Source organism: Podarcis liolepis, assembly GCF_965112155.1.
Source record: "Podarcis liolepis genome assembly, chromosome: 7".
In the NCBI taxonomy this organism is placed as follows: Eukaryota; Metazoa; Chordata; class Lepidosauria; order Squamata; family Lacertidae; genus Podarcis; species Podarcis liolepis.
The window spans coordinates 95369199-95394422 of record NC_139561.1 but is presented as its reverse complement, the minus strand read 5'-3'; the positions used below and the strand labels follow the sequence as shown (position 1 = coordinate 95394422).

The following is a 25224-nucleotide window of genomic DNA, read 5'->3' as shown; positions in this document are numbered from 1 at the left end:
GTTTGCCCACCATAGAATCATAGAGTTGGAATAGACCACAAGGGCCATCGAGTCCAACCCCCTGCCAAGCAGGAAACACCATCAGAGCTTTCCTGACATATGGTTGTCAAGCCTCTGCTTAAAGACCTCCAAAGAAGGAGACTCCACCACACTCCTGGGCAGCAAATTCCACTGTCAAACAGCTCTTACTGTCAGGAAGTTCTTCCTAATGTTTAGGTGGAATCTTCTTTCTTGTAGTTTGGATCCATTGCTCCGTGTCCGCTTCTCTGGAGCAGCAGAAAACAACCTTTCTCCCTCCTCTATGTGGCATCCTTTTATATATTTGAACATGGCTATCATATCACCCCTTAACCTCCTCTTCTCCAGGCTAAACATGCCCAGCTCCCTTAGCCGTTCCTCATAAGGCATCGTTTCCAGGCCTTTGACCATTTTGGTTGCCCTCCTCTGGACACGTTCCAGTTTGTCAGTGTCCTTCTTGAATTGTGGTGCCCAGAACTGGACACAGTACTCCAGGTGAGGTCTGACCAGAGCACAATACAGTGGCACTATTACTTCCCTTGATCTAGATGCTATACTCCTATTGATGCAGCCCAGAATTGCATTGGCTTTTTTAGCTGCCGCGTCACACTGTTGGCTCATGTCAAGTTTGTGGTCAACCAAGACTCCTAGATCCTTTTCACATGTACTTCTCTCAAGCCAGGTGTCACCCATCTTGTATTTGTGCCTCTCATTTTTTTTGCCCAAGTGCAATACTTTACATTTCTCCCTGTTAAAATTCATCTTGTTTGCTTTTGCCCAGTTCTCTAATCTGTCAAGGTCGTTTTGAAGTGTGATCCTGTCCTCTGGGGTGTTAGCCACCCCTCCCAGTTTGGTGTCATCTGCAAATTTGATCAGGATGCCCTTGAGTCCATCATCCAAGTCGTTGATAAAGATGTTGAATAAGACCGGGCCCAAGACAGAACCCTGTGGCACCCCACTAGTCACTCTTCTCCAGGATGAAGAGGAACCATTGATGAGCACCCTTTGGGTTCGGTCAGTCAGCCAGTTACAAATCCACTGAGTGGTAGCATAGTCAAGACCGCATTTTACCAGCTTCTTTACAAGAATATCATGGGGCACCTTGTCGAATGCCTTGCTGAAATCAAGGTAGGCTACATCCACTGCGTTCCCTTCATCTACCAGGCTTGTAATTCTGTGAAAAAACGAGATCAGGTTAGTCTGACATGACTTATTTTTCAGAAATCCATGCTGACTGTTGGTGATCACAGCATTCCTTTCTAGGTGCTCACAGACTGTTTGCTTAATGATCTGCTCCAGAATCTTCCCTGGTATTGATGTCAGACTGAGAGGGCGGTAATTATTTGGGTCCTCTCTTTTCCCCTTTTTGAAAATAGGGACAACATTTGCCCTCCTCCAGTCTGCCGGGACTTCGCCTGTTCTCCAGGAATTCTCAAAGATGACTGCCAGTGGTTCTGAGATCACATCTGCCAGTTCTTTTAATACTCTTGGATGCAGTTCATCTGGCCCTGGAGACTTGAATACATCTAAACTAGCCAAGTATTCTTGTACTATCTCCTTAGTTATTCTGGGCTGTGTTTCCTCTGCTGAATCATTTGCTCCAAATTCTTCAGGTCGGGCATTGTTTTCTTTATCGGAGAAGACTGAGGCAAAGAAGGCACTGAGGAGTTCAGCCCTTTCTGTGTCCCCTGTTTGCATTTCACCATCTCCTCTGAGTGACCCCACTGTTTCTTTGTTCTTCCTTTTGCTACGGACATACCCATAAAAGCCTTTTTTGTTGCTTTTAACCTCTCTAGCAAGCCTGAGTTCATTCTGTGCTTTAGCTTTTCTGACTTTGTGTCTACATGTGCTGGCTATTTGTTTGAATTCCTCTTTGGTGGTTTCCCCCTGTCAGGGAACTGACATCAGAGCAGAGGGGAGAGGCGAGGCTCCCAGATTCTGCAGGAGAGGGAACGAGTAAGGGAAGAGAGAGAACGTCATCTGGGGAAGGAAGTCCAGGTGACACCAGGAAGAAGGGAGAGGGAGAGAGCATCTCAGAGTTGAGGCTCCGAGACTCTTCCAGTGAAGTCAGTGAGGAGGGTGGAGGACCACCACTCGGCACGCCCACTCTGCGCAGAAGGCTTCTGCGCAGAGAGGCGAGGCGGAGGTTGTCCGTTAAGGAATTCTTATGCTGGAGGAAATTTAGGAGACGCCCACTCACGGATTCTGCTAGCGACTGAGCAGCAGCGCCAAGGGCTGCTCAGTCAGGGGAAGACACAACCACCCCATAAGCAGTTTGGAACAGCTGGAGGTTTACACACAAGCAACCCCAATTCCCCTTGACACCCCCCTTTTCCATTTTTTGTACACATCCTTTTTAAATCTTAACTCAGTTAAAAGTTCTTTAGATAGCCACCCTGGCTTCTTTAAGCACCTTCCATGTTTCCGTCTCATTGGTATTGCCTGACATTGTGCTTTTACTATCTCCCTCTTAACAAACTCCCAGCCATCATGAACTCCCTTTCCTTTTAGTATTACTGTCCATGGGATCTCACCCAGCACTTCGCTAAGTTTTATGAAGTCGGCTTTCTTAAAGTCAAGAAATTGAGTCCTAGTATGCTTGGCTGCTCCTTTCCGCTGTATAGTAAACTTCAGAAGAGCATGATCACTCGCGCCTAATGATCCTTCCACTTCTACCCCACTAACCAGGTCATCAACATTGGTTAGGACCAGATCTAAAATGGCAGTTCCTCTTGTTGCTTCTCCCACTTTCTGGACAATGAAGTTGTCTGCAAGGCCAGTGAGGAATCTGTTTGACCTTATGCTCTTGGCTGAGTTTGACATCCAACAAATATCCGGGTAATTGAAGTCCCCCATTACTACTACCCTTCCTTTTGCATGCTTGGCCATCTGTTCCAGGAAGGCATCATCTATGTCCTCCGTTTGGCTTGGGGATCTATAGTAAACTCCCACAATGAGGTCTCTGTTATTCTTCTCTCCCTTAATTTTGACCCAAATGCTCTCACTTTGGCTTTGAGGTTCTAAATCTTGGATCTCTTCACAGGTATACACATCCCTGACATATAACGCCACTCCTCCTTTTTTGTCTGGTCTGTTTCTCTGAAATAGATTGTATCCCTCCATTATTACATTCCAATTGTGGGACTTATCCCACCAGGTTTCAGTGATGCCTATTATGTCATATTTAGTTTGCTGTACCAAGAGCTCAAGCTCATCTTGCCATGTCGAATAATTGTTTTGATTGGAAATGATTATTTTAATGACAAGAAGTATTCAGGTTCGATAGTTCTGGGTGATTATGTCAAAAAGGGATCAGTTTGAAGCCATAAAACCTCGAAATCTTCCATAAAATGGTGCGGCAAAGCATAAAGTTGGGGGATCAAAACCCCTGGCTCACTCGAGTACACTGAAGGAGAACTATGAAGGGGTGAAGTATGTGCTGGAGAAAATTGGTTATGATCAGCATGATCAGCCTAGCTTCCTTCTGGGCTTGAGAATCTCCGCAGCCAGTTATTTCCTCCCAGCCTAACCTGCCTCGCACCATACAGTTGTGCTGCGCTTGCCTGTGCTTTTGCTGGTTTTGTAAACTGCTTTGAGGTTTTTTGTTCTACAATCAAGCAACACATACTTTTCAGGAAATAGTGAAATGGAAACATGGCCACCTGCCCAACCTGAGGAGGTGTATGCATATCAGGAAATCTCCAAAAACAGATTGGGTTTTCGTTGGAAAGGGACAACACCTGCTTCTGGTGCTCGTGAGCAACGGTGAGTGAGTGTCAGTTGCAATCAAAGTGTACTTCCTGCATTGCAGGGGGTGGGCTGGATGACCCTTGGGGATCTCTGAAGCCTACAATTCTCTAGAATCTGAGGCAAACTGACAGAGTGTTTAGCTTGGGTGTTGGTTCCAAATGAAGGCCTTTCTGTGGCAAATAGCCGAGATTGGCATAGATTTGGGCCTTTCCCTGAACCCATAAATTTGGGACTTGCTTCCAGAAAAATGTGCAGGACAGACCTGCAGCCATTCCATGTAAAGAGAAAAGACCAAAAAAAAGAGAGAGAGAGTCCTCTATGCTGACTTGCCCGTTTCAGGATAGTTTCACCTAGGTTCCAAAATGTCACATTGATCTCAACAAAATTCATTTCAAGTTAGTGTGCATATAACCATAGCCTTATATTATTGTTAAGTTTGCTTCAGATGATTCAATTGGTTTCACTTCTGCCCTGTGTGTTTGCCAAAGGACTGGCAGTGGACTTTTTTGCCTGTTCTTAAAGACCACAAAGACCACAGAGAGAGCGACCTGCGTAGGGGAAACTTCTGCACCAAATGCATCAGCGAACCCAATGCACCCAGGTATCTCTGCCCTGTGTGAGAAAGAGAGTGGTTGCCAGTCAGTGCAGAGCAGCCTTTCTCCACCTTGGGTCACTCAATGTTGTGGGAGTACAAGGCCCATCATCCCTGACCACTGGTCCTGCTAATGAGGTCCTGACCACTGGTGGCTTGGGCATGCTGCAGGCCCTGTGGGGAGTGCCTCCCAGCATTTTGTCACCCTCCTCAGTGGTGACGCCCAGGGTGGCACACACCCACCGCACCCCCTTCCTCTGCCCTTGCCTGCAGAGACAATGGAATGCATCCCTCCTGTCATAACCCTGTTTTTATCAAGGGGCAGAGTTAAGAGCTTTCAGCAGCACTAGCAACCTCCAAGGATCAGTTGGTCTTTGTTTCAGGCTGCTTTGGGCACCATTCAGTGCAGTGACATAGCGTATGAGCACACTCAACTAAACTTGCCATTTGTGGGCACTCTCAGTTGGCATCTCTGTGGTTGGCAATGATGGGAAAACAGAACTGAGATGTCTGTAAGAAGCTGGTGAGGTGGGCAAGGGGGCTTGGCCTAGCTCAGGCAAGGGACTGTTGGATGGCTTCCTTAAGTACAACTGATAGCCAGTTTTGACGAAGAGCAAAGAACTGAAGAGGTTGTGCCTCAACCTACCAGGCACTTTCTTGGCAGAAACAGTGACGTCACAGAGGGGTGTGTGAAATGGGTACCTTAGGGGGTATGGAAATCAGCAGCTCTGCAACTTACATCCGTTGGAGGGGTCGGGCCTCTGAGCACCCCAAGTGCCTCATTTCACAAACAAGCAGACTTCAGAGCCAGCTCTAGGTGGGTGCTGGTGTGGTAGGTTCTTTCATGGAGCTTTGACTGTGTTAGGCCATGGAAGGCCGTGGAAGGCTGGGATGCTAACGAAACTGCTCCATGGAGTAAATATTGTGAGAGTTTAGAAATCAAATCTAAAAATGCATATTCTTACTAGTAAGCAAGTGTGGAGATTAAAATCACAGAGCAGTATTGCTGTTAGGTGGACTCAGATCAATGCAATTGGTAGAGAAGGCTCTGTGTTATTTCATTTCCCCTCCTCTCTTGGTAGGGAAGAAGGAAAAAAGTATTTTCTGTTCCTTCCCTCTCTCTCTCTCTCTCTCTCTCTCTCTCTCCAACCAGCCGATGGGAGAAGACTTGTATCTGCTTGCTCCAGCATCAGGCTCATGCCTGAGGCTGCTTTCACTGTAAATACAAGTATTTTACCTGCATTTATTTTTACTGCTGTTGTTGCTAAGGACAGGTGCTTGACTGTGAGTAAACTATATGTTTTAACCATACTTTTCAGTCGGTGGCCTGTTTCTATAATAAAGGGGAGATCGGCCTAAAGGCTTTTGTTTTTACTGTTAAAGATGCTTGGCACTGTGCTTCTAAACACAAGCAATAAGCTGATGTTTTGTCTGTTGGTCAGGTTTGTGGAGGAATAAAATATAGTTAACATATTCCCTCACCTACATGGTAAACCCTAACCAACATCTACCATAATGTGAAATCAAGCCATTCCAGGAGGTGTGCTGGAAGCTGAGGAGCGAGGGAGCAAATCATTCGATTCTGCTCCCTTGCCTCAGCCATGACCCCTCTGGTGGTGGGTAGACTGGGGGGTAGACTTCCTTGAAGCCTTCTCTTCCACAGTAGCCGGGCCTGTGTAGCAGGAACCCCCCACCCCAATCATTCTGTTTGCACAAACTTCACACACACTCACACTCACACACTACATACGCCACATTTCAGTTATAAATTCATAGAAATTCAACCATACATCGGATTTGCACTGTTCCATTTTATTTTACTCCATGTGACAAGGACTATCAAAGGGGGGGTGGCTTGGTTCTGGTCAGCCATAATCCCTTCACCATCCCAGCACATCCACAGGAGCCCTGCCCAGTTGCTATGCCAACCCTGATGATCCCAGACAGAAGACAATCAAGATCACAAAGAACTTGCATATGGGAGTGGATTCAGCACAGACTGAAACAAAGGACAATAATCAGATCTCCCCTCTGGGGGCAGGAAACTGCAAACTCCCCTTTGTCACCTGGAAAGTACTCATGGGGAGGGGGAAAGGAGGAACCAGCCAGGTGACAGGACACTCAGGTTACCACCACAACTCCTCCCTCAACCCCTCCTTTCTGTAATGTATGCATGATGTTTCTGGGGGTGGGCTTGACCTAGAGGAGGGGAATTTCAAAAGTTTTTATAAGGTCTTGCACACCATCTTTCTGGGTCTTTCCTCTCTCTTGCAAGTGAGGGGAACACCCTGTTGCAACAGTTCAATAAAGGCCAAGCCTACAGGCTGCTGTTTTGCTCCAAGTTATCCTGGTTGGTGTCTTTGTTTTTGTCCAAGAGAGCCCTCGGATTTTTCCGTTAACACTGTGCAGTCATTGCATTGCTGGTGGTGCCAGATCACAGGGCCTCTCTCAGAGCAGCGAGATACCAGGTCAGAGCTCAATCTGGCTTTATTGCTCTTCAGTTGTTGGCAATTGTGTAGTGGATCCAGTCTTCAAAGATGCAGACCTTGGTGTACAGCCCCAGCCGGTTCTCTTCACTGCAGCTTTTCTTCCAGGACAGCAGTCCTTGGAGGGCTTCTTCACACACCAGGGGGCTGCCCACATCTCCCTAAGACATAGACAACAGCTTTGGGACTCTCCAGGGGACAGGATCAAATCATGGCAATTTCTCACTGTCGTTATTTGAACTCTCAGGCCCTGAAGCACTGCCTGCAGCAGGAGAGAGGGAGCTGTGTGAGGCTTTCCCCAGCCACAAGTACCTCCTGAGTGGTCCCAAGAGGTTGGCTCTTGCAGCTGGAGAATTTCCCTTCCCGTTGGGGTGGGTGTGCGCTTGCGCTTACAGCCCCTCTGGCCCTCTCAAGAATGTGGGAATGACATAAATGCTATTTAACTTTGATATGGGGAGGATTTGGCACATGGCTTTTTATTGTACTTTTCAAATATATTATGCTTTGTTGTTTAGTTCTGGTTAATGTTCGGCCAGTAGCTACTAGCCTGCCTATGGAGAATGCTTGTGCTTGTGAGTGATTTGGTTGGAGACAGCTCCAGTCTGAAGGGAAGCATTCATCTATATGGTGTGTGTGGATGCACATAATTAGACCATGTTACTGAACTCAAAGTCAGGGACACCTACACAACCTTACCTCCCACCAAAAAGTGCAGGCTCAGGGGGCCACCAAAACCACACCTCTCACCCATGGCTTGGAGTGGCTAGGAGCACACATGCCCATCTGGGAGGCCAGGCAAGGCATGCAGGCTCCTCTAGGTACCCATCTCATCAACCCTGCAGGACCATCTCCCAGGTTGGCCAGTGGTGCTATTGGAACTGTGAGTTTAGTGCCAAGTGGCGCTTGGATAGAAGAAAGATAGAGACAGCAGGTGAGAGTTGCAGGAAGAGAGGGAGGGAGAGAGGAAGAAGAGCAGTCCTGATGGTCATGGAGGAAATCACAGGCAGAGCATAAAAGGTGACAAAAAGCAAACTTTTGAAGTTTCTGGTCCATGGTCTCTCCCAGCTTCAGATGTACTGATACAGCTTCTGGCCAAGATCACAAGGGAGTCAAGGTATGCCACTGCTTGTTTGCTCCCCCACCCCACCCCAATCACTGGACTTGCCAGTAAAAGGAGAAGAGCCTCACCTTGCAGGCATCTTGGCTGCTGTCCAGCTGTCCAGCACAAAGCATCCTCTCAGTGAACCGTCCTGGGTAGACATTGTTGCAAGTGGCATCAGATGTGACTGGAAGGTAGCAGCACTGCAGAAGGTTGTCTGTTCCATCAGCTGTAAGCCCAAAATATGTTGATCCTGAGCAGCTGCCTGGGGCAAGGCAGGAGGGAGACTCTTATGCTCAGGCCTCACCCCTCTCTCCTTGATCTCTTTCTGCTTCAAGGGGGCACTGCCACCTGCCATGAATCTATCATAGTACAATGAATTGTTGGTGCCTCCCTCCCACCATTTGCCGTTCATCTACCCTTCCCTTTTTTGCATGGTGTCATTTATCCCATGCATCACTAAGGAACTTCAGTGCCCCCTTGCGTGTCCCCCACCATAATCCCCCACGGCCACGAAGAGGGGCATCTTCCAGCAGCCCCCTGCTCCAGTCTGTCACAGTTGTTGCTGGTCCTGGTTAGTCTCTCAGCACCACCCTCTCTGTACTCACAGTTGCTGCTGATCCATTCTGAAGCCAGGCACTGGGTCCCAGCTATGGCACATTGGCTGGGCAAACTGATGGGCTGCACTAGCTCACCCAGGACAGCTGGTTGTGCAAGCTTGATGAGCATGATGTCATAGTCCAGTGTGTAGTTGTTGAACTGCTTATGAGGGACCAGCTTGGCAGCAGCAATGGCCTGTTGCTTCTCCTTAGGAAGAGTCTCAGGGACTTGTAGGCCAAGCCAGACCTCCATGTGATCTGGGCTGCTGGAAGAAGAGCAGGTGGGTCAATAGTGTTCTCCCTAGAGTTTTTCTGCCTCAGCCTGGGTTGAAAGATTCCTTGCTCACCCTCAAGGATTCTTGTAGGCAGGCAGGCAAATGCACAAGTTGCCCTCCTATTTCAAATGAGAACAGAGCAGCCAACAACAGAGAATGGACTTTATTCCCTGTGGGAGACAGATTGTGTGCAAAGGGTGTGAAGCAGGCTTATACCCACCTCCTGCTGCACTGAGCTGAGGACAACACCCATTCTTGGCTGATGAGGGCCCCACTGCAGACATGGTGCACTGACTGGAGGGAGACTTGCCACGGCACAGAATCTTGTTGGCACTTGGCACTACCAACCAACTTCTCAGCAGCTGCAACAGCTCAATATATAATTGGTAGAGGGAAAAATCAAGACTTCTTCAATGGTTAGGAACATGCTAAAATGCAATGTGGCCTCGTGAACTCTGGAAATGGTATCCAGCCTATCCCATGACATCTGTCAGCCAGACTACGGTAGCTAGATGAGGGCGCTGCATGCAATCTCTTCCTGCTAGTAAACAAAGGCTCAACTTTTTGCCACCATATCCTGCTTTCCACCTCCATCTCCCTGCATAGGAATCCTTTGAATTATTGGTCTCATATTGCAAGTAAGTGTGGCTGGCAACTGTTCCTGATTAATTTCTGCCAGAGTTCTACATACCATCACTCATACTGCTAAAATAAAAGCCACGGTTTTAAACCACAGAAAAGATCATAATGTATTATTGTAGACTATTCCAAAACAGTAACTATAACAAGTAACTATATAGTACACTGCTGGTTTGCCCCATGTAACAGTGACATTTCCTCTTTGTACAATCAGCCCAAATAACTGACTGCTTTTGATTATTCTGATATGAGCTGTTAATTTATTTTCTTACCACCATATATATGTACTGTATATGTGTATTATTATATATGAGAATAAAATCAGCATGAAAACATCATTAAAATGCCAATAAATACTAATTAGTTAACAGAGTTGAGATTCCTGCATGGCAGGGGATTGAACTAGATGACCCTAGGGGTCCCTTCCAACTCTACAATACTATGAAATAAGATACATGTTACAAAGGCTTCTCTAAACATTAAAGTTTTCAAAAGATGTCTGAAGGGAGGGGTGGCTCTTGGTGGCAGGGAGTTCCACAGGGCAGCGGCTGCCACACCAAAGGCTCAATCCCTAATGACGTCCAGCTAAACCTCAGGGTTCATTGGGGTGAGGAGACCAACAGAAGTGCCCCATCAACAGATCTGGGTGGTCACGTTGGAAAGTAAGTACTTTGGGGTCTCATGGTACGTTGGGACCAAATTGCTTAGGGATATGTCAGTTTCACACACTGTTTCAGAACAAATTCAGTTAATAAAGTGGGGCTGGGTGAATAGTCTGAATGGTCAGTGTAGAGAGTGGGTTTTTGGGTTGTATCCAACTAAGTAATACTCAGAGTAGTCCCACTGAAATCAGTGGACTTAAGTTAGGCATGCCCATTAATATCAGTGGGTTAAATCTGAGTATGACTGACAATGGTGATAGCCCTCCTGCATTTCTGTTTCCTGGCTTAACTGCCTGGTTCTCCTTCCCCTCCTCTGTTGCCAGGACACCTCTACTTGCACACTGAAATCTTAGCCCTCTTCTGGATTGATGGCCGTGGATTTGCATTCCAGCTTCTGTACTGCAGTTTTGTTCATCCTCACCCAACATTTCATGACTATTCTTGGGCAGATAAACTGTCCAGATTTGGGGGGGGGGGGGTTGTACCTGCAAGAGCCGCCAGCAGCAAACTGCAACCCAGCCACAGCATGTTCTCTTCTCTCAAACTGGCCTCACTGAGAATGCGGAGTCCTGTGTGCACCTGGAAGTCGTCTAATCTCCCAGAATGGAGAGAAGAGAAGAATGTTTGCACAGCTTTCACATTGACTCTTGTCCATGCAGTTAGGCTATTTTTAGTAACATTTCTGAAGGAGATAAGATTGCTGCTCCTTTGGGTTTGTAGGAGGTCTGGGCTGTAGGTTCCCCAAGTTTTCAGAGTGTTTTGTATTCAGACCCAGCACTGGGGCATTGAGCAGCTCTTTCAGCCTAACAAATCATCAGTAAAAACAATTACAGCCTAGAAAACACAACAGTGGTACCTGAGGCGCGCTTTCCCGCTGGTGCGCGATTTCCGTTCTCATCCTGGGGCTAAGTTCTCAACCCAAGGTACTACTTCCAGGTTAGTGGAGTACAAAGTGTTTGTAACCTGAGGTACCAGTGTATTAACAAAGCGGCAACAAAAATATGCTAAACATTACAATTACAGCAAAAGTCATATTATATGCTTAACAAAGCATTTATAATCTATAAAACAGTATTAGCAACTAAAAAAATAAGCCAAGTACTGTTAATACACGCACTCTCCATGCCCCCATGACTCATAATCTTTCACTCTATTCAGTTCATTGAAATAAACATAATGTCCATTGCTTAGCCAGCCTAGCCAGATGCTGCAGCAGCTGGTATCCTTAGGTGGTGGGCCAGGGCGGAGACAGTGGGACATAGACCAACATCTACCTTTGGGTAGCTCTTCCAGAGGCTGTTGATGAGGAACATGTTCATGTCACCCTCAGGAGGTCAATTCCCACTCAAGGAAGTCCGATGAGCCTGTCCCTCCAGAGCAGCAATCCTGCTGACATGTGCTTGAACAACTTCTTCTAGCGGCAATATAGGTGTTCTATGAATTTGAGAGGGGAACCCCCCCAACCCCAAGAAAGTAATAAATGATAGGGTTTTGATTCATAGGGTCATTGTCCAACCCCTTGCAATGCAGGAATCTCAAATAAAGCATCCATTTGGAATATGAAGGGAAAATACAAACTGCAGAGGAATTATGGGCAAGCTTATGCAAAACAACCTGGCTACGCTAGGGCTACTAAGAAGTGATGCAGGGTCACTGAGGGCCATTGGTAATGCAAGAGAACTGTCCTTCCCCCCTGCCCAGATGTACAGAGACAGGAGATTTGGAAGGTTACCGGGGTAGCAGAGCATGATGTCATATGTAGAGTTGGGGGCTGAGAGCAAAGGAGAGAACCATTTTGGCAGGATGGCTAAAGGGAGGCTGGGAGAGATGCCTTGGACTCCACTGCTGCACTGCTGTGGGGAACAAACCCCTCTTGGATGACCACATTGTTAGATCTGGACTCCTTCCATCCAAATTCAGGTGTAGATATGTCAATATATCATATTTCTTAAAGCTACAACAGCCTCCTCCATGCCTTCATTCTCAAGGGAACACAGACCCTGGGTAAGTGCCTGGGACTCCCCTGGAATCTTGCCAAACCTCAGCAGAGATTGTGGGTGGCATCCAACCAACAGGTGTTATATAGATGTATTTATTTTGTGGAAAGATAACAAAGCAGTTCTGGTATGTTTCAGGGACTTTCCTCTCTCAGTTATTAAGCTGGCATTAGGGAATGCTACAGGCAAAGTTTTCCAGGCCCCCATATGCATCAGGCATCTTCCATATAAAAGACTGAGAGCCAGTGTGGTGTAGTGGTTGAGAGTGGTGGACTCGTAATCTGGTGAACCAGGTTCGCTTCCCCGCTCCTCCACATGCAGCTGCTGGGTGACCTTGGGCTAGTCACACTTCTCTGAAGTCTCTCAGCCCCACTCACCTCGCAGAAAATTTGCTGGGGGGGGGAGGGAAAGGAGATTGTACGCCACTTTGAGGCTCCTTACGTAAAGGTAAAGGGACCCCTGACCATTAGGTCCAGTTGTGACCGACTCTGGGGTTGCGGCACTAATCTCACTTTATTGGCCAAGGGAGCCGGCGTACAGCTTCCAGACCAGCATGACTAAGCCACTTCTGGTGAACCAAAGCAGCGCACGAAAATGCCGTTTACCTTCCTGCCGGAGCGGGACCTATTTATCTACTTGCACTTTGACGTGCTTTTGAACTGCTAGGTTCAAGAATTTGGTCAAGTTGCAGGATTTAAACTGAACAAGTTAAAAACAAAGGTTTTATAGAAAAATTTAACAGCGATTGAAAGAGAAAGGTTTTAGAATGAGACAGGTTTAACAGTGGTTAAGAAAGTGAAATACCTTGGGATTAATATGACAGCTAAAAATGGGAACCTATTTAAAGACAATTACGAAAAATGTTGGACGGAAGTGAAAAAAGACTTAGAAATTTGGTCAAATTTGAAGCTTTCACTGCTAGGCCGTATTGCTGCGATAAAAATGAATGTATTGCCTAGAATGTTATTTTTGTTTCAAACATTGCAAATTTTGGACAAAATGCACTGTTTCAAGAAGTGGCAGAGAGACATCTCTAGATTTGTCTGGCAGGGCAAGAAGCCTAGAATAAAATTTAAAATATTAATGGATGCAAAGGAAAGAGGCGGTTTTGCCCTGCCAGACCTTAAACTTTATTATGAATCAGCAGCCTTTTGCTGGTTGAAAGAATGGCTGCTTCTTGAAAACACAGACATCTTGGACTTAGAAGATTATAACAATGTATTTGGATGGCATGCATATTTGTGGTATGAGAAGGTCAAAGCACATAAAGCATTTAAAAATCATATTGTCAGGAAAGCATTGTTTAATGTCTGGATAAGATATAAGGATTTATTGGAAAACAAAACCGCAAGGTGGCTGTCACCGATGGAAGCGAAAGCTCAGAAAAAGCTCAATATGGAGGCCTAATGGCTGAAATATTGGGAAATTCTGAAACAAGAGGGAGATAGACTGAAACTGCAGAGTTTTGAGAAACTAAAAAACAAAGTGCGAGACTGGCTTCATTATTATCAGATAATGGAGGCATACAATTTGGACAAGAAAATTGGCTTCCAGGTGGAAAAATCAAAATTAGAAACAGAACTGTTAGAACCCAAAACCAAGATTTTGTCAAAGATGTATAACTTGCTGCTGAAATGGAATACTCAGGATGAAACGGTGAAATCTGCTATGATTAAATAGGCACAAGATGTTGGACATAACATTATGATGGCTGGCTGGGAACAGTTATGGACCACAGGTATGAAGTTTACGGCATGTAATGCCTTAAGAGAGAATATTATGAAAATGATATACAGGTGGTACATGACACCAGTCAAGCTTGCAAAAATTTATCACTTGCCGGACAATAAATGTTGGAAATGTAAAGAAACGGAAGGTACATTCTTTCACCTTTGGTGGACGTGCCCAAGGATTAAGGCTTTCTGGGAGATGATATATAATGAATTGAAAAAGGTATTTAAATATACCTTCCTGAAGAAACCAGAGGCCTTTCTCCTGGGAATAGTCGGCCAATCGGTGCCAAAGAAGGATAGAACTTTCTTTATGTATGCCACAACAGCAGCAAGAATACTTATTGCAAAGTATTGGAAGACACAAGATCTACCCACCCGGGAAGAATGGCAGATGAAGGTGATGGACTACATGGAATTGGCGGAAATGACTGGCAGAATCCGAGACCAGGGAGAAGAGTCGGTGGAGGAAGATTGGAAGAAATTTAAAGACTATTTACATAAACATTGCAAAATTAAGGAATGTTAGAAGGATGTTGGAATGATGTTATGTGGCTTTAGCAGAAATGTTATAAAGAATTTGGGAAAAACTGACTGTTAATTGGTGAAAGGAGGGAAAGTAAAATTACATTATATTAAGATAAATTACAGGACAAAAATTTGAAAAGCTGGAAAGGATTTGCTGAAACAGATAATCGAACTAGAATACAAAAAAGGGAGGTGTGTACTATGAATCAGCAGCATTCTGCTGGATGAAAGAATGGATGCTCCTCGAGAATACAGATATCTTGGACTTAGAAGGTTTTAATAATGTATTTGGATGGCATGCATATCTATGGTATGACAAGGTTAAAGTGCATAAAGCTTTCAAAAACCACATTGTTAGAAAAGCATTATATAATGTCTGGATCAGATATAAAGATTTGCTGGAAAACAAAACTCCTAGATGGTTGTCGCCATTGGAGGCCAAAGCTGTGAAAAAACTCAATATGGAGGCCAATTGGCCAAAGTATTGGGAAATTCTGGAACAAGAGGGTGACAAATTGAAACTACAGAGCCATGAGAAACTGAAGACTAAAGTACGAGACTGGCTCCATTATTATCAAATAATGGAGGTTTACAAACAAGACAGGAAAATTGGCTTCCAGGTGGAGAAATCGAAATTAGAAACAGAACTGTTAGAACCCAATGATAAGAATTTGTCTAGAATGTACAACTTGTTGCTGAAATGGAATACACAAGATGAAACGGTTAAATCAGCTATGATTAAGTGGGCACAGGACATTGGTCATAATATTATGTTTGCTGACTGGGAGCAGTTGTGGACCACCGGTATAAAATTTACGGCATGTCATGCCTTAAGAGAAAATATTATGAAAATGATTTACAGGTGGTACATGACCCCAGTCAAGCTAGCAAAAATCTATCATTTGCCTGACAATAAGTGTTGGAAATGTAAAGAAACTGAAGGTACTTTCTATCACCTTTGGTGGACGTGCCCGAAGATTAAGGCTTTCTGGGAAATGATATATAATGAAATGAAAAAGGTGCTTAAATGCACTTTTCCCAAGAAACCAGAGGCCTTTCTCTTGGGCATTGTCGGCCAGTTGGTGTCAAAGAAAGATAGAATTTTTTTTATGTATGCTACTACAGCAGCAAGAATACTCATCGCCAAGCATTGGAAGACGCAAGATCTACCCACTCTGGAAGAATGGCAGACGAAGGTGATAGACTATATGGGACTGGCCGAAATGACTGGCAGAATCCGTGATCAGGGGAAAGAGACGGCGGAAGAAGATTGGAAAAAATTTAAAGTGTACCTTAAGAAATATTGCAAAATTAATGAGTGTTAAAATGTCGAGATTTGAGGGGGGGGAAGGGGTTTACAGCTGAAAAAGATTAAGTAAAAGAAAAGAATAAGGGATAAATCTGATGAAATTAAGTCTTAGGATTTGCTGAAATAATTTTGGAAATTGGGATGCAGAAAGGGGAGGCTTGGGGAAGTCGACGAAGTAAGGTTTATGAAAAAAAGGATATTAAATTATACATGTTTGTTTGTTTCTTTATCTGTTTGTATGTGTTTATAAAAAATTCTTGTAAAACCAATAAAAATTATATAAAAAACAAAAAAGAAAAAAGGGAGGTGTGAGGTCAAGGAAATGGGAAGATGTGTTGTATTTTTCTTTTTCGCTTTTTTAATGGATTTTATTTTTTCTTGTTTTTTCTTATTCTTGTTTTTTCTTTATTGTGATGTGTTGTATTGTTTTTGTTTAAAAATGTGTTTTTTGCTTTTTCTTTCTGCAACCTTTGAAACGTTAATAAATATTAATTTTTTTAAAAAAAAAGTGAGGTGGATTGGCTACATTTTTCTTCAAAATTACAAGAATGCAGGAATCTCAACTAAATGAATCTCCATGACAGATGGCCATCCAACCTCTGCTTAAAGACCTCCAATGAAGGAGAATCCACAATCTTCAGAGGGTAAAGACATGGCAGAGGCTAATGTATCAAGAAGATACAATCAAAGAATCATCGAGTTGGAATAGAGTCTCCTCCAGCACCAGAATTCAAAAGCATCCATTCTTCGGCGATCAGCCTTCTTGCGGTCCAGCTCTCACTTCCACACATCACGACTGGGGAAAGCAGAGCTTTGACTAGACGGTGGCAGGTGATGCCTTTAGCCAAAGGCCCGGAAGCTGCGTGCACTTCCGCCCCCAGGACCCGCTACTCTATGGTCAGGCGGACCAAGTCACGCCCGTCAGGGCGCACGCGCGGCCAATCCCGACGCCAGGCCAGCACGTGACCTGCCCGGCGCCTGCTCCGCCCCCTCGCCGCTCGCGACGCGGCTCCTTCTCCCGCCCGGAGTCTTTCGCGGCGAGGATGGTCCTGCGCCGGCTGCTGCTCGCCCTGCTGAACGACCACCGGCTCCTGGAGCGGCTGGCGGAGGCGAGGCCTATCCGGGCCGCGGCCCTGACGCGCGGACTGCGCCTGCGCGACACTTTCCTGCGCGAGCTGAAGGAGGAGGCCAAGGCCAGCGGCTGGTCCAATGAGGGGCGCGGAAAGGACAAGGGGCGGGATTCCTGAGGAAGGGACGCTGAGGGCGGCCAATAGCGGACTCGGGCCCGCCGCGTCTCCTGCCGGCCAATGGGCGAGGCTGCCAGCGCCCCCGGGAGGAGCAAGCGGCCAATAAAAGGGGCGGCCCGCTTTGCCCCGCCTTCCTGCGTGCGGGGGAGGGAGGGAGGCGGGTGGAGGCTTGGCCCCGAGCCCATTGCACGGCTGTGGAAACTGAGGCTGGCGAGGTTCCCGCGCTGAGCTGGAGTCCCAGGCCGAGCCCCCCAGAGACGCAGCCCCCTCGCCCCGCTCCCTCCCCGGACAGCCTCCTCGCAGGGGGACCTGGAGCCGCCTCCGCAGTTGAGGCCCCCCGAGATTCTCCTGGCGCTCTGCTTGGCGGCAGAAGCAGGCCCCGCCCTCTGGTCCAGCAGCCGCTTCGCCTTCCCGTAGCAGGGAGTTCCACAGGCCTGGGCCAGTGACACCAAAGGCGCGACTCCTTGTCAGACGAGCCTCACCAACTCGGGGAATGGCCAACGATGGTTCTGCAGATGACCTCCGTGATTGAACTGGGGTATGATGGGGTATCCTGGACCCAAGTTGTTTGTCAAGCAATGCAAGGACCTTGAACCTGACTCAGCAGTAAGTGGGCAGCCAGTGCAGCTGTTTGAACAATGGCCAGATGCCCACCCCCACCACCGCAGTCCGGTCGCAGCGTTCTCCCATCAGCTGGTGCTTCTGAACCAAACCCAAAGACGGCTCCACACAACAGTGCTGTGTTTCCTTAGAAAAGTTTGAGATGGCTCACAACTTAAAAGACATAAAATACAATAAAACAATTGCAAAACTAAACAGAATTGCAGAGCAAGAAATAAAAGCAGTTAAGACAGCGGCAATGCTGTGTTTAAAAACACCCGTAAAAAAGAAATGTAGGTCATTGCTAAAGTCTGGTCTTTAATGTAAAATGCAGCATCTTGAATTGGGCTCAAAGAATGAGGAAGTCAGTGCAGTTGCTTTTGCTCTGGAGTAACATGTTCCCTCCCAATGCCTGGTTTTTGTCAGCATCTTAAGCTGTAAATTTTGGGCAAACTGCATCTGCTGTCCCAATGTAATAGCCAGCTCTGCATTCCCCCGTTTGTGGCACAGTTGGCACACCAGCCCCCTAACTGTGTGGTGCCACTTTGGCATCCAAATCCAGAAACAGCTCTGAGGCTATGGACCTATCCAGGAGAGGCCAAACCTGTTTCTAGATGGGTTGTTTTCTTCTTGTGATTTGGAAGTTGTACTGTTTGGAACTGCCTTTGCCTATTTAGCCCTGCGAGGAAAACCTCTCCTGCATAATCGAAGGAGCAGACAGACCAGGAGGACTTTGACTTGTGCCTGGAAATGGAATAAGAGCTAGTGGAGCTCTCAGTAGGTGCATCCATCCAGACTTTTAATGATCAGGCCAAAGTCACCATGTTTTGCAGTGGGATAGGGGGCCTTGAAACAAAATGCTGCAATTGGCACCAGGGATGCTTTTGTTATGGGCTGTTCCAGCCATCCTGGAACAAGGAAAAGAAAAAGCAGTTTTCTTAAAACAACAAAAAACCTTACCTTCTTGAAATCTTCACAAGCTTGGCTATATATGTAGCCTAAAAGGCTTCAGTTGAGGGCTGACTGCCAGTTCCAACCTGAAGTACTTTGAACATAATAGAAAGCTACTTTGTACCAGGTCAGGCAAGACCATTACCTATTCTGACTGACACCAGTTCTCTAAGGTGGAGATTTTATCCTGGAAGTTTCTTTGTTTACAGCATACAAACCATGTGCTCTACCAATAAACTGTGATTCCTCCACCTATTATTATGGTTGTTGTTATTAATGTTATTTATATTTATCATTACAGTTCAGTTTTAAAAACCAGTCCAATCCAATATACTTTATTGAAGAGTTTGGATTTGATATCCCGCTTTATCACTACCCTAAGGAATCTCAAAGCGGCTCACATTCTCCTTTCCCTTCCTCCCCCACAACAAACACTCTGTGAGGTGAGTGGGGCTGAGAGACTTCAGAGAAGTGTGACTGGTCCAAGGTCACCCAGCAGCTGCAGGTGGAGGAGCGGAGACGCGAACCCAGTTCCCCAGATTATGAGTCAATCACTCTTAACCACTACACCACACTGGCTCTCTATTGCTCTGAGGAAGGGAAGGATATGTTCTTTCCCCCACTTCTTCCCTCCTGAAGCCTTGCATATAGCAGCAGCAGCCTGGAGGGGGCAGTGCTGCCCTCCGAACACCAGTGTCACTCCTACTACCTGGATAGGACTGGCATGAACCTGTGGGGGCCACCAATGGAGCAAATTGGGGGCAGGCTACGGGGCATTGATTTTATTATATATATACATATGTGTGTGTGTATCATAAAAATGTATCACAGCGCTTTACAACATAAACACACAAAACCCAACAATAAAATAGCAACAAGTTAAAAGCAAAAAGAAATGTAAAACACTTTCACAGGTCCAGCCTCACTGCCGCCCTTCCCCCTGCCAGCCCATCCAGGGAAGCTGCAGCAACAATGGTCAGGAGGACAGCTCCACATGGGCTACTGCTGGGGCACCAATAGGGTTTTTCTGGGGCCAGTACACTAGACGGATTGGGCCCTCTGATCCACTTGCAATAGAGGACACTGATTTGCATAATAATTGCAAATGCTTTGTGTCATGCAAAATTATGTGATTTCTTGCAGGTGGTGTGGAGGACCCAAAAATAAATTGGTGGTGACACAAGTAGTAAAACAGACAGAATGTGAATAGATGAAGCTTTCCCCATAATTGAATTTCTATTCTGCAAAAGGCTGACCTGTTGAATTTCTGCCTGCTACACAGCTGGTAAAGGAGTAGAGCCAGGGGCATGCTTTGTGAAGATATTATTTATTATTATTAATTTTATTACCCATCCTTTACCAGTGGGCTACAGCACTAAACCTCAAAACTGAGGACAGTTACAATCACAGGAATAGGGTGGACTCTGAAAGTGCAGGTGTCAAAGGCTATGGTAAATGTATGTAGAGCTTGTTTTTAGGAAGAATAGACTAAGTACTTGTTCATTTATTGTATTCCACCACGTGTCCTAAAACACCTTCAGGGTAGTTTACAAAACAAAAAAAACAGCAATTACATTTTTTAAAAAACCAGCATTTAAAATTATTATTAAACCAAAACTATCCTAAATCACAACAACGGGCAACAGTATCATAACAGCAGAATGACAGAATCGTAGGCTTGGAAAGGACCCACAAGGATTATCTAGTCCAACCCCTTGCAATACACAGATATACACAGCTATCAAAATTCCCAATACAGATTCCACAATAGGGGAACAACCACTTGTATCTAATCTAACCTCAGAGGACCGCTTACCTATGAAGGGCTTAGGACCAGGGGAGGCTTACGCCAGGGTGCTCAAACCTTTGCGATGGTCAGACCCAGCCTTTAAAATTATGCCCAGAAACCAAGGGAAAGCCACTGCCAGGGCTGGCCCAATACATTTTGTCACCTGAGGCAAACCATAAAATTCCCCCACACCTGAGAAGAGTTTTATGTCAGGGATAAGGGAAGCGCTTTCTGTTCCCCAAGAGGCTGCCGGGGGGGGGGGGGCAGATCTAAAGCACTCTGCAGCTGTCACTGCCAGCACAGCAGCGGGCAGTGCATTCCTTGGAGGCTGGATTTGCTGCTCTTGTGGCTTCTGCCAGTAGAGGCAGCCCATCTCTACGTCTTCTAGTGGAGAATTCACATTGCCATCTGGGTTATGGGTAGAAAGGATGCCAGAAGTGTTTGCACATTGTTGCAGGGGGAGTGGCAGTGTTGCTCCAGAAGGAAGCCACGAGGGTTGCTGTGGCAGAGACTGACCCAAGGCATTTCATCTGGAGGATTTGAGGGTGCTAAATAGCAGCTCCCCACCTCAGTACAGTCTTAGGCATATCTTGATTTGGGACACTTTCATTTTCTAGCAGATAATGTTCCATGCCATCAATACTGATGCAATCATGTGCCCTTTGGTCCCTTACTAACAAAGGAGGAGTTGGGCAGTGACAACTGCGGTGCATAAAGCAAACTTTATGCAAGGGCCTCTTTCTGGCACCTTTCAAAGGCAGTTGCCACAAGTGTCCTGGTCAAAGTTTTCTTAAACTGAGCTTAATTTTTATTATTATTTATAATTATTATCCGGTCTTTGCACAAAGTTTTCTCAAGGCAGCTTAGAATCAATTTTAGAACACATTTTTATAAACAACACTATAAAACAATTTCTTCAAAAGAAACAAGCAAACAACAATAATGACCGATTGAGGTGCTTTTGAAAATGATGATGCTCATGGAACTCAGGTCAGAAGAACAGGTGCCAGGCAAATATTCCTGACAAGAGTGTCCCACAGTCTGGTTTCTCTCCCGGAAAGGCCTTGTCCCCGGGTGCCACCCACTCAGTTGGCTCTGGTAGAGGAATCGGGTTCAAGTGGCAACAGAGTTTCTGAAGGTGATATCAATGAACTGGCAGCTTCCTAGAGGGGTCGGCAGCCCTTCAAGATCCTCTGATACACCTCAGACTTTTAAAGCCCCAAACAAAATCTGTTTCTTGAATCATGCCCAGAAACAGAGTGTGTGTTGGTGGGTGCTGCTGCTCATCTTGGTAGCAGTTTTTGTCTCGATGCCAATTCTAGAGCAATCCACCAGGTCTAGCTCGTTCTTGCCATTACACCAGGCTGTTTGTAAACATGTCAGCTGGCCCATCTTGGCTTGGAGGTGTCTCACATTAGCATATAAACACCTATTTCCAGGCCCGTCTCCAAATGTCTTGGGCGCGAGCATTTTAGCCCAAGGAGCTTTGGCCTCTCTGAATTGCTATCAGTGTCCCTGCACTCTAAATGCCTCATTCTACCCCTCCCCTATTTAAATCACCATGGATCTTTTCTCGCCTTCATCCTTATTACAGGAGAGGGGGAGATATGTTCCGAACCAGATCCTCCTTAGTTTCTTTTGGCTTTCCCTGCAAAAAATTGCTCTGCCACCTTTTAAGTGCCAGCAGTCTGGTTCCACACTGGTTCAAGTGAAGCCCACCCCGCTTGTCCCAAAATGTTCCCTGGTGCCTAGAGTTAATCCAGACCTTTCCTCTCCACACCCATGTCTCATCCACGCATTGAAGCTCCACAGATGTGTCTTTCTAGCTGGCCCTGTACATGGCCCTGGTAGCATTTCAGAGAAAAGTCACACATATAGCCAAAGTGCCTGTGGTCAGTGGCGTATTGGGGTCCCTAGAAGGCAGAGGCAGGCGGAGGCCCTAGGACACACAGCTATGAGACAAGATGGCTATATTTTTGGCTGGAACAGAACAGAAGATGCTGGAAACTGAGAAGCAGGAACTGGGATGGATGGCATTTGGGGCACTTGGAAGTTGAAGAAAGGAAATGGGTTGCTTGGGGTGACACAGGACTGTGTATTGGGAGATTTCTGAGAATAACTAGGGTTTTTGTGGACTGCATGTTTGTGCGCCAAATGTTCTTTAGCTTCTTTGCTTAGCTCACCTTGATGCTAGATGCTCTTTTTATTTCTCTCCAGATACAGGATATGCAGTCCTAACTGGCTTCTCCACATTTCACTAAGGAGAAAGGACATTTGTGGTGGGTCTTCCATCGTCAGATGTGGAAATATTACTGTCTCCTTCTTGACCAGCAACGGACATTGCTCTATTATGGTTCTGACGGTGCCTGGGATGATAACCAGCACCTGGCAAGTCATTTCCTTGCCCAGCTCTCTATTGACACAGGCAGGACCATTCATTATGGATCCCAGAATCTGGCAAAGGAAGCTTTTCTCGGCCCCAGCCATGTCGACAAGCTCCACCAGCGTGTTGCTCTTGTTAACATTTAGCAGAAACCTGGGAGGCATGTAGGTCCAAGCAAAGAGTAGTGTGTAGTGTGTGCGATGGCTCAGGGACTCTGGGGAATGGGTGAGCTGCTCCAAGTGGAAGAGGCAAGGGACTATGCCTCCCTGGTGGAAGCAGCCAAAGAAAAGGGCACCACAGAGATTGAACACAAGGTTGATGGATTTCCACTGCTGGGCCTGTCTATGCTGCGTGACCAAAAGGACCAGAGGCAAGATGAGAGGGATGAGGAAGCGAGGTTCTTGGTGGCTGAATAAAGAAAGAAGTGCCAGAGGGATAAAATAGAAAGCCAGCAGTGCCAGCCTGCCTTCCGGGCATGTGATGGCTGAATGTGAGCTCCTCTTCAAGGCCTTCAACCACATAAATTGGCTGATGTGCACTTTCAGGAGTTTGATGCCATTGCTAACAGCTTCTACATGAAGGATCCCAAAAAGTAGGACCCCGTTAACAGCAAAATGTGTAAGATGCGGGTGAGTCCCGTGTTGTGCAAGGTTCTCAGGGTTGAGGTTATAGGTGAGGAAGTTCAAGGGGGTCACAACGACACTCTGGCGCAGCCTGGCAAGGATGCTCAGTGGGCTGGCCTCGTCAAAGCTATGCAGGCTAAGTCCTGACAGGGGAGAAGTGAAATACCAGGTGTCAGCAGCTATGAAGAAAACAGCAGTGAAGGCGGCACTTGGGGCAAGACAGAGAACATGGTGTATTGTTCTTCTAACGCTTTGCTGGCACGTAGCACCTGCACATACCCAGTGCAACAGCGGCACCAAAGCAAATGCCAGAAACGTTGGCCTGTTAAAAAATCCAGCAACTATGATCATCCCAATAAGTCTGTGATTTAGAGGATTCTGCCACCGATAGGCTGAGGCCGAGGTCTTGCTGGCTGCTTTTGAAGACACTAGTAGAAGCAGCAAGGCAAAGAGAAGTCCTTCCACAGTGTTAGCAAAAGTCCTCGTGTAAAACACAAGTGTGACGTAGGAGCCAGCAAGCAGAGCCAGTGAGTTCCACGGATCCGCTCCCCACAGAGGAGCCAGCTGGTAAACACTGTAGTCAAGGATGAATGAAAAGATGGTGGTGAGGAGGCGGGGTGAGACGAGGAGGGTGTAGCTGGTGATGCAGCTGGTCGAGAGGCCCAGGTGCTGAAGGGCTTTGATGGCCCAGAAAGCAGCTCCAGATGTGATCAAGGGAAACACTACAGTCCTGCAAGGAGACTTGGGGAGGAATTCCCAGGGGTGGTAAACCTTTAAGTCCAATATGCTGCCTGAGGAGGAGTGGGGAAAGGTTAACACAGTTAGTAGCTGGAGCCCTGTCAGCTAGAAACCTGCCCCCCGCCCCAGTGACCTGCAACATAAGATTAGAAAAGTTAAAAATAATTGAAGTCTTTGACTCACTAAAATAAAAACAAAGAAAGAATCTAATTAAAAGCAGAACCAACTGCAGAAGATCAATAATTCAGCAGACTCAGAATTGCTCTTGTTGCTCTTTATAAACCAGGCTGCCTATATGTGGCCTGTTTGGAACAATGGAGGAAATGGAAAGCAGCTCACCTGCCATGTGGTGGGGGCCCTAGAATTTAACTCATCACCGACCCCCCCCCCAAGACCTTTTTGAAACCAGGTACAAAGGACTGTCCACAAAGACTAGGTTTTGTAAAAGCACAAAACCTTTTCATACCACATACATAAGATGTCAGCTTTACCTGCCATGACCTCTGGAGACTGGAAAAACTCACCTGGGTGCAGGTAGCCAGTCTGAGGAAGAAGACACCAGCCCACTCTAAGCATGCAGAGAACTCTCCAAAAGGTTTTGGGTGAAGCCATCACAGTTTCACCAGACCTGCCTGGATTGGAAGGTTGTCCACTGGAAACAGCAACAGTCCTAGTTGTCAAAAGCCAGCCCTGAAAAGGACAAAATACTTAAAGCACAAAACCCGATTGAGCATTGTTGGTGACAGAAATAATTCCTAGTTAGACAAATATTGACACCTTTTTCAAGCCTGACCCCTTAAGATAAAAAGTAAAGGTCCAACAATAATTTCCAGTCTTTCCTCTTCCCTCCCCTCTCAAGAGCAAAGAAGAAAAAAGCAAGTTATAACTGTAAATCCTTTAAAATTGCTGCTGCCGCTTTGCCAGTGAGTCTTGGGGAGGACCGCTCCCCCTGGAAGCCCTTTTTTCCACTTTGGGCCTGGAGGCGGGCCCCATACTCACCTCCGCTGCCTATGGGGCTCCAGGGAGGCCTCGGGTGTGTGGGGTGGGGTGGGTGTTTAGTTGGGTGTGAGAATTTGTTTAATTTAATTATGTTGTGTTTGTAACTTTGTTTTTTGTTTTTATAGTTTTATTGTTCTGTTAGTTTGTTTTCTGTCTAGGCCCTGATTCCCAGCTGCCGCTTTGGGGTCCCCTGCTGGCCCCCCGCTCCTG

General features: G+C 46.4%; 2 protein-coding genes across 7 annotated transcripts in view; both read right to left on the bottom strand.

The window, feature by feature from the left end:
• LOC310712825 (GPI mannosyltransferase 4-like) overlaps positions 1-24889 on the bottom strand; it is a 43509-nt gene extending 18620 nt beyond the window's left edge. The window contains exons 1-2 of one of the 2 annotated variants that reach the window (XM_083516223.1): positions 24507-24889; positions 22455-24068 (exon numbers count right to left, since the gene is read on the bottom strand). In XM_083516223.1, the coding sequence (XP_083372349.1) occupies positions 22462-24068; positions 24507-24627 (1728 nt within the window). In that variant the 5' untranslated portion in view covers positions 24628-24889 and the 3' untranslated portion in view covers positions 22455-22461. Of the gene's footprint in view, positions 1-22454; positions 24149-24506 lie in introns of those variants that run through there. The other variant, XR_014529007.1, reaches the window with a different exon arrangement.
• LOC310712892 (trypsin-like) lies at positions 6830-12454 on the bottom strand. 5 transcript variants are annotated; one of them, XM_083516334.1, is made up of 5 exons: positions 10606-12454; positions 9040-9190; positions 8554-8810; positions 8035-8210; positions 6830-7108 (listed from the first exon to the last, which is right to left on the bottom strand). In XM_083516334.1, exons 1-5 carry the CDS (start codon positions 10646-10648, stop codon positions 6848-6850), a joined length of 888 nt encoding a protein of 295 aa, XP_083372460.1. In that variant the 5' UTR covers positions 10649-12454; the 3' UTR covers positions 6830-6847. The 5 variants fall into 5 exon arrangements, with proteins under 5 accessions (XP_083372460.1, XP_083372463.1, XP_083372461.1 ...); XM_083516337.1 differs by having other exon boundaries at positions 6830-7007; XM_083516335.1 differs by having other exon boundaries at positions 8554-8807; positions 10606-12453.
• Positions 24890-25224: the final 335 nt, after the last annotated feature.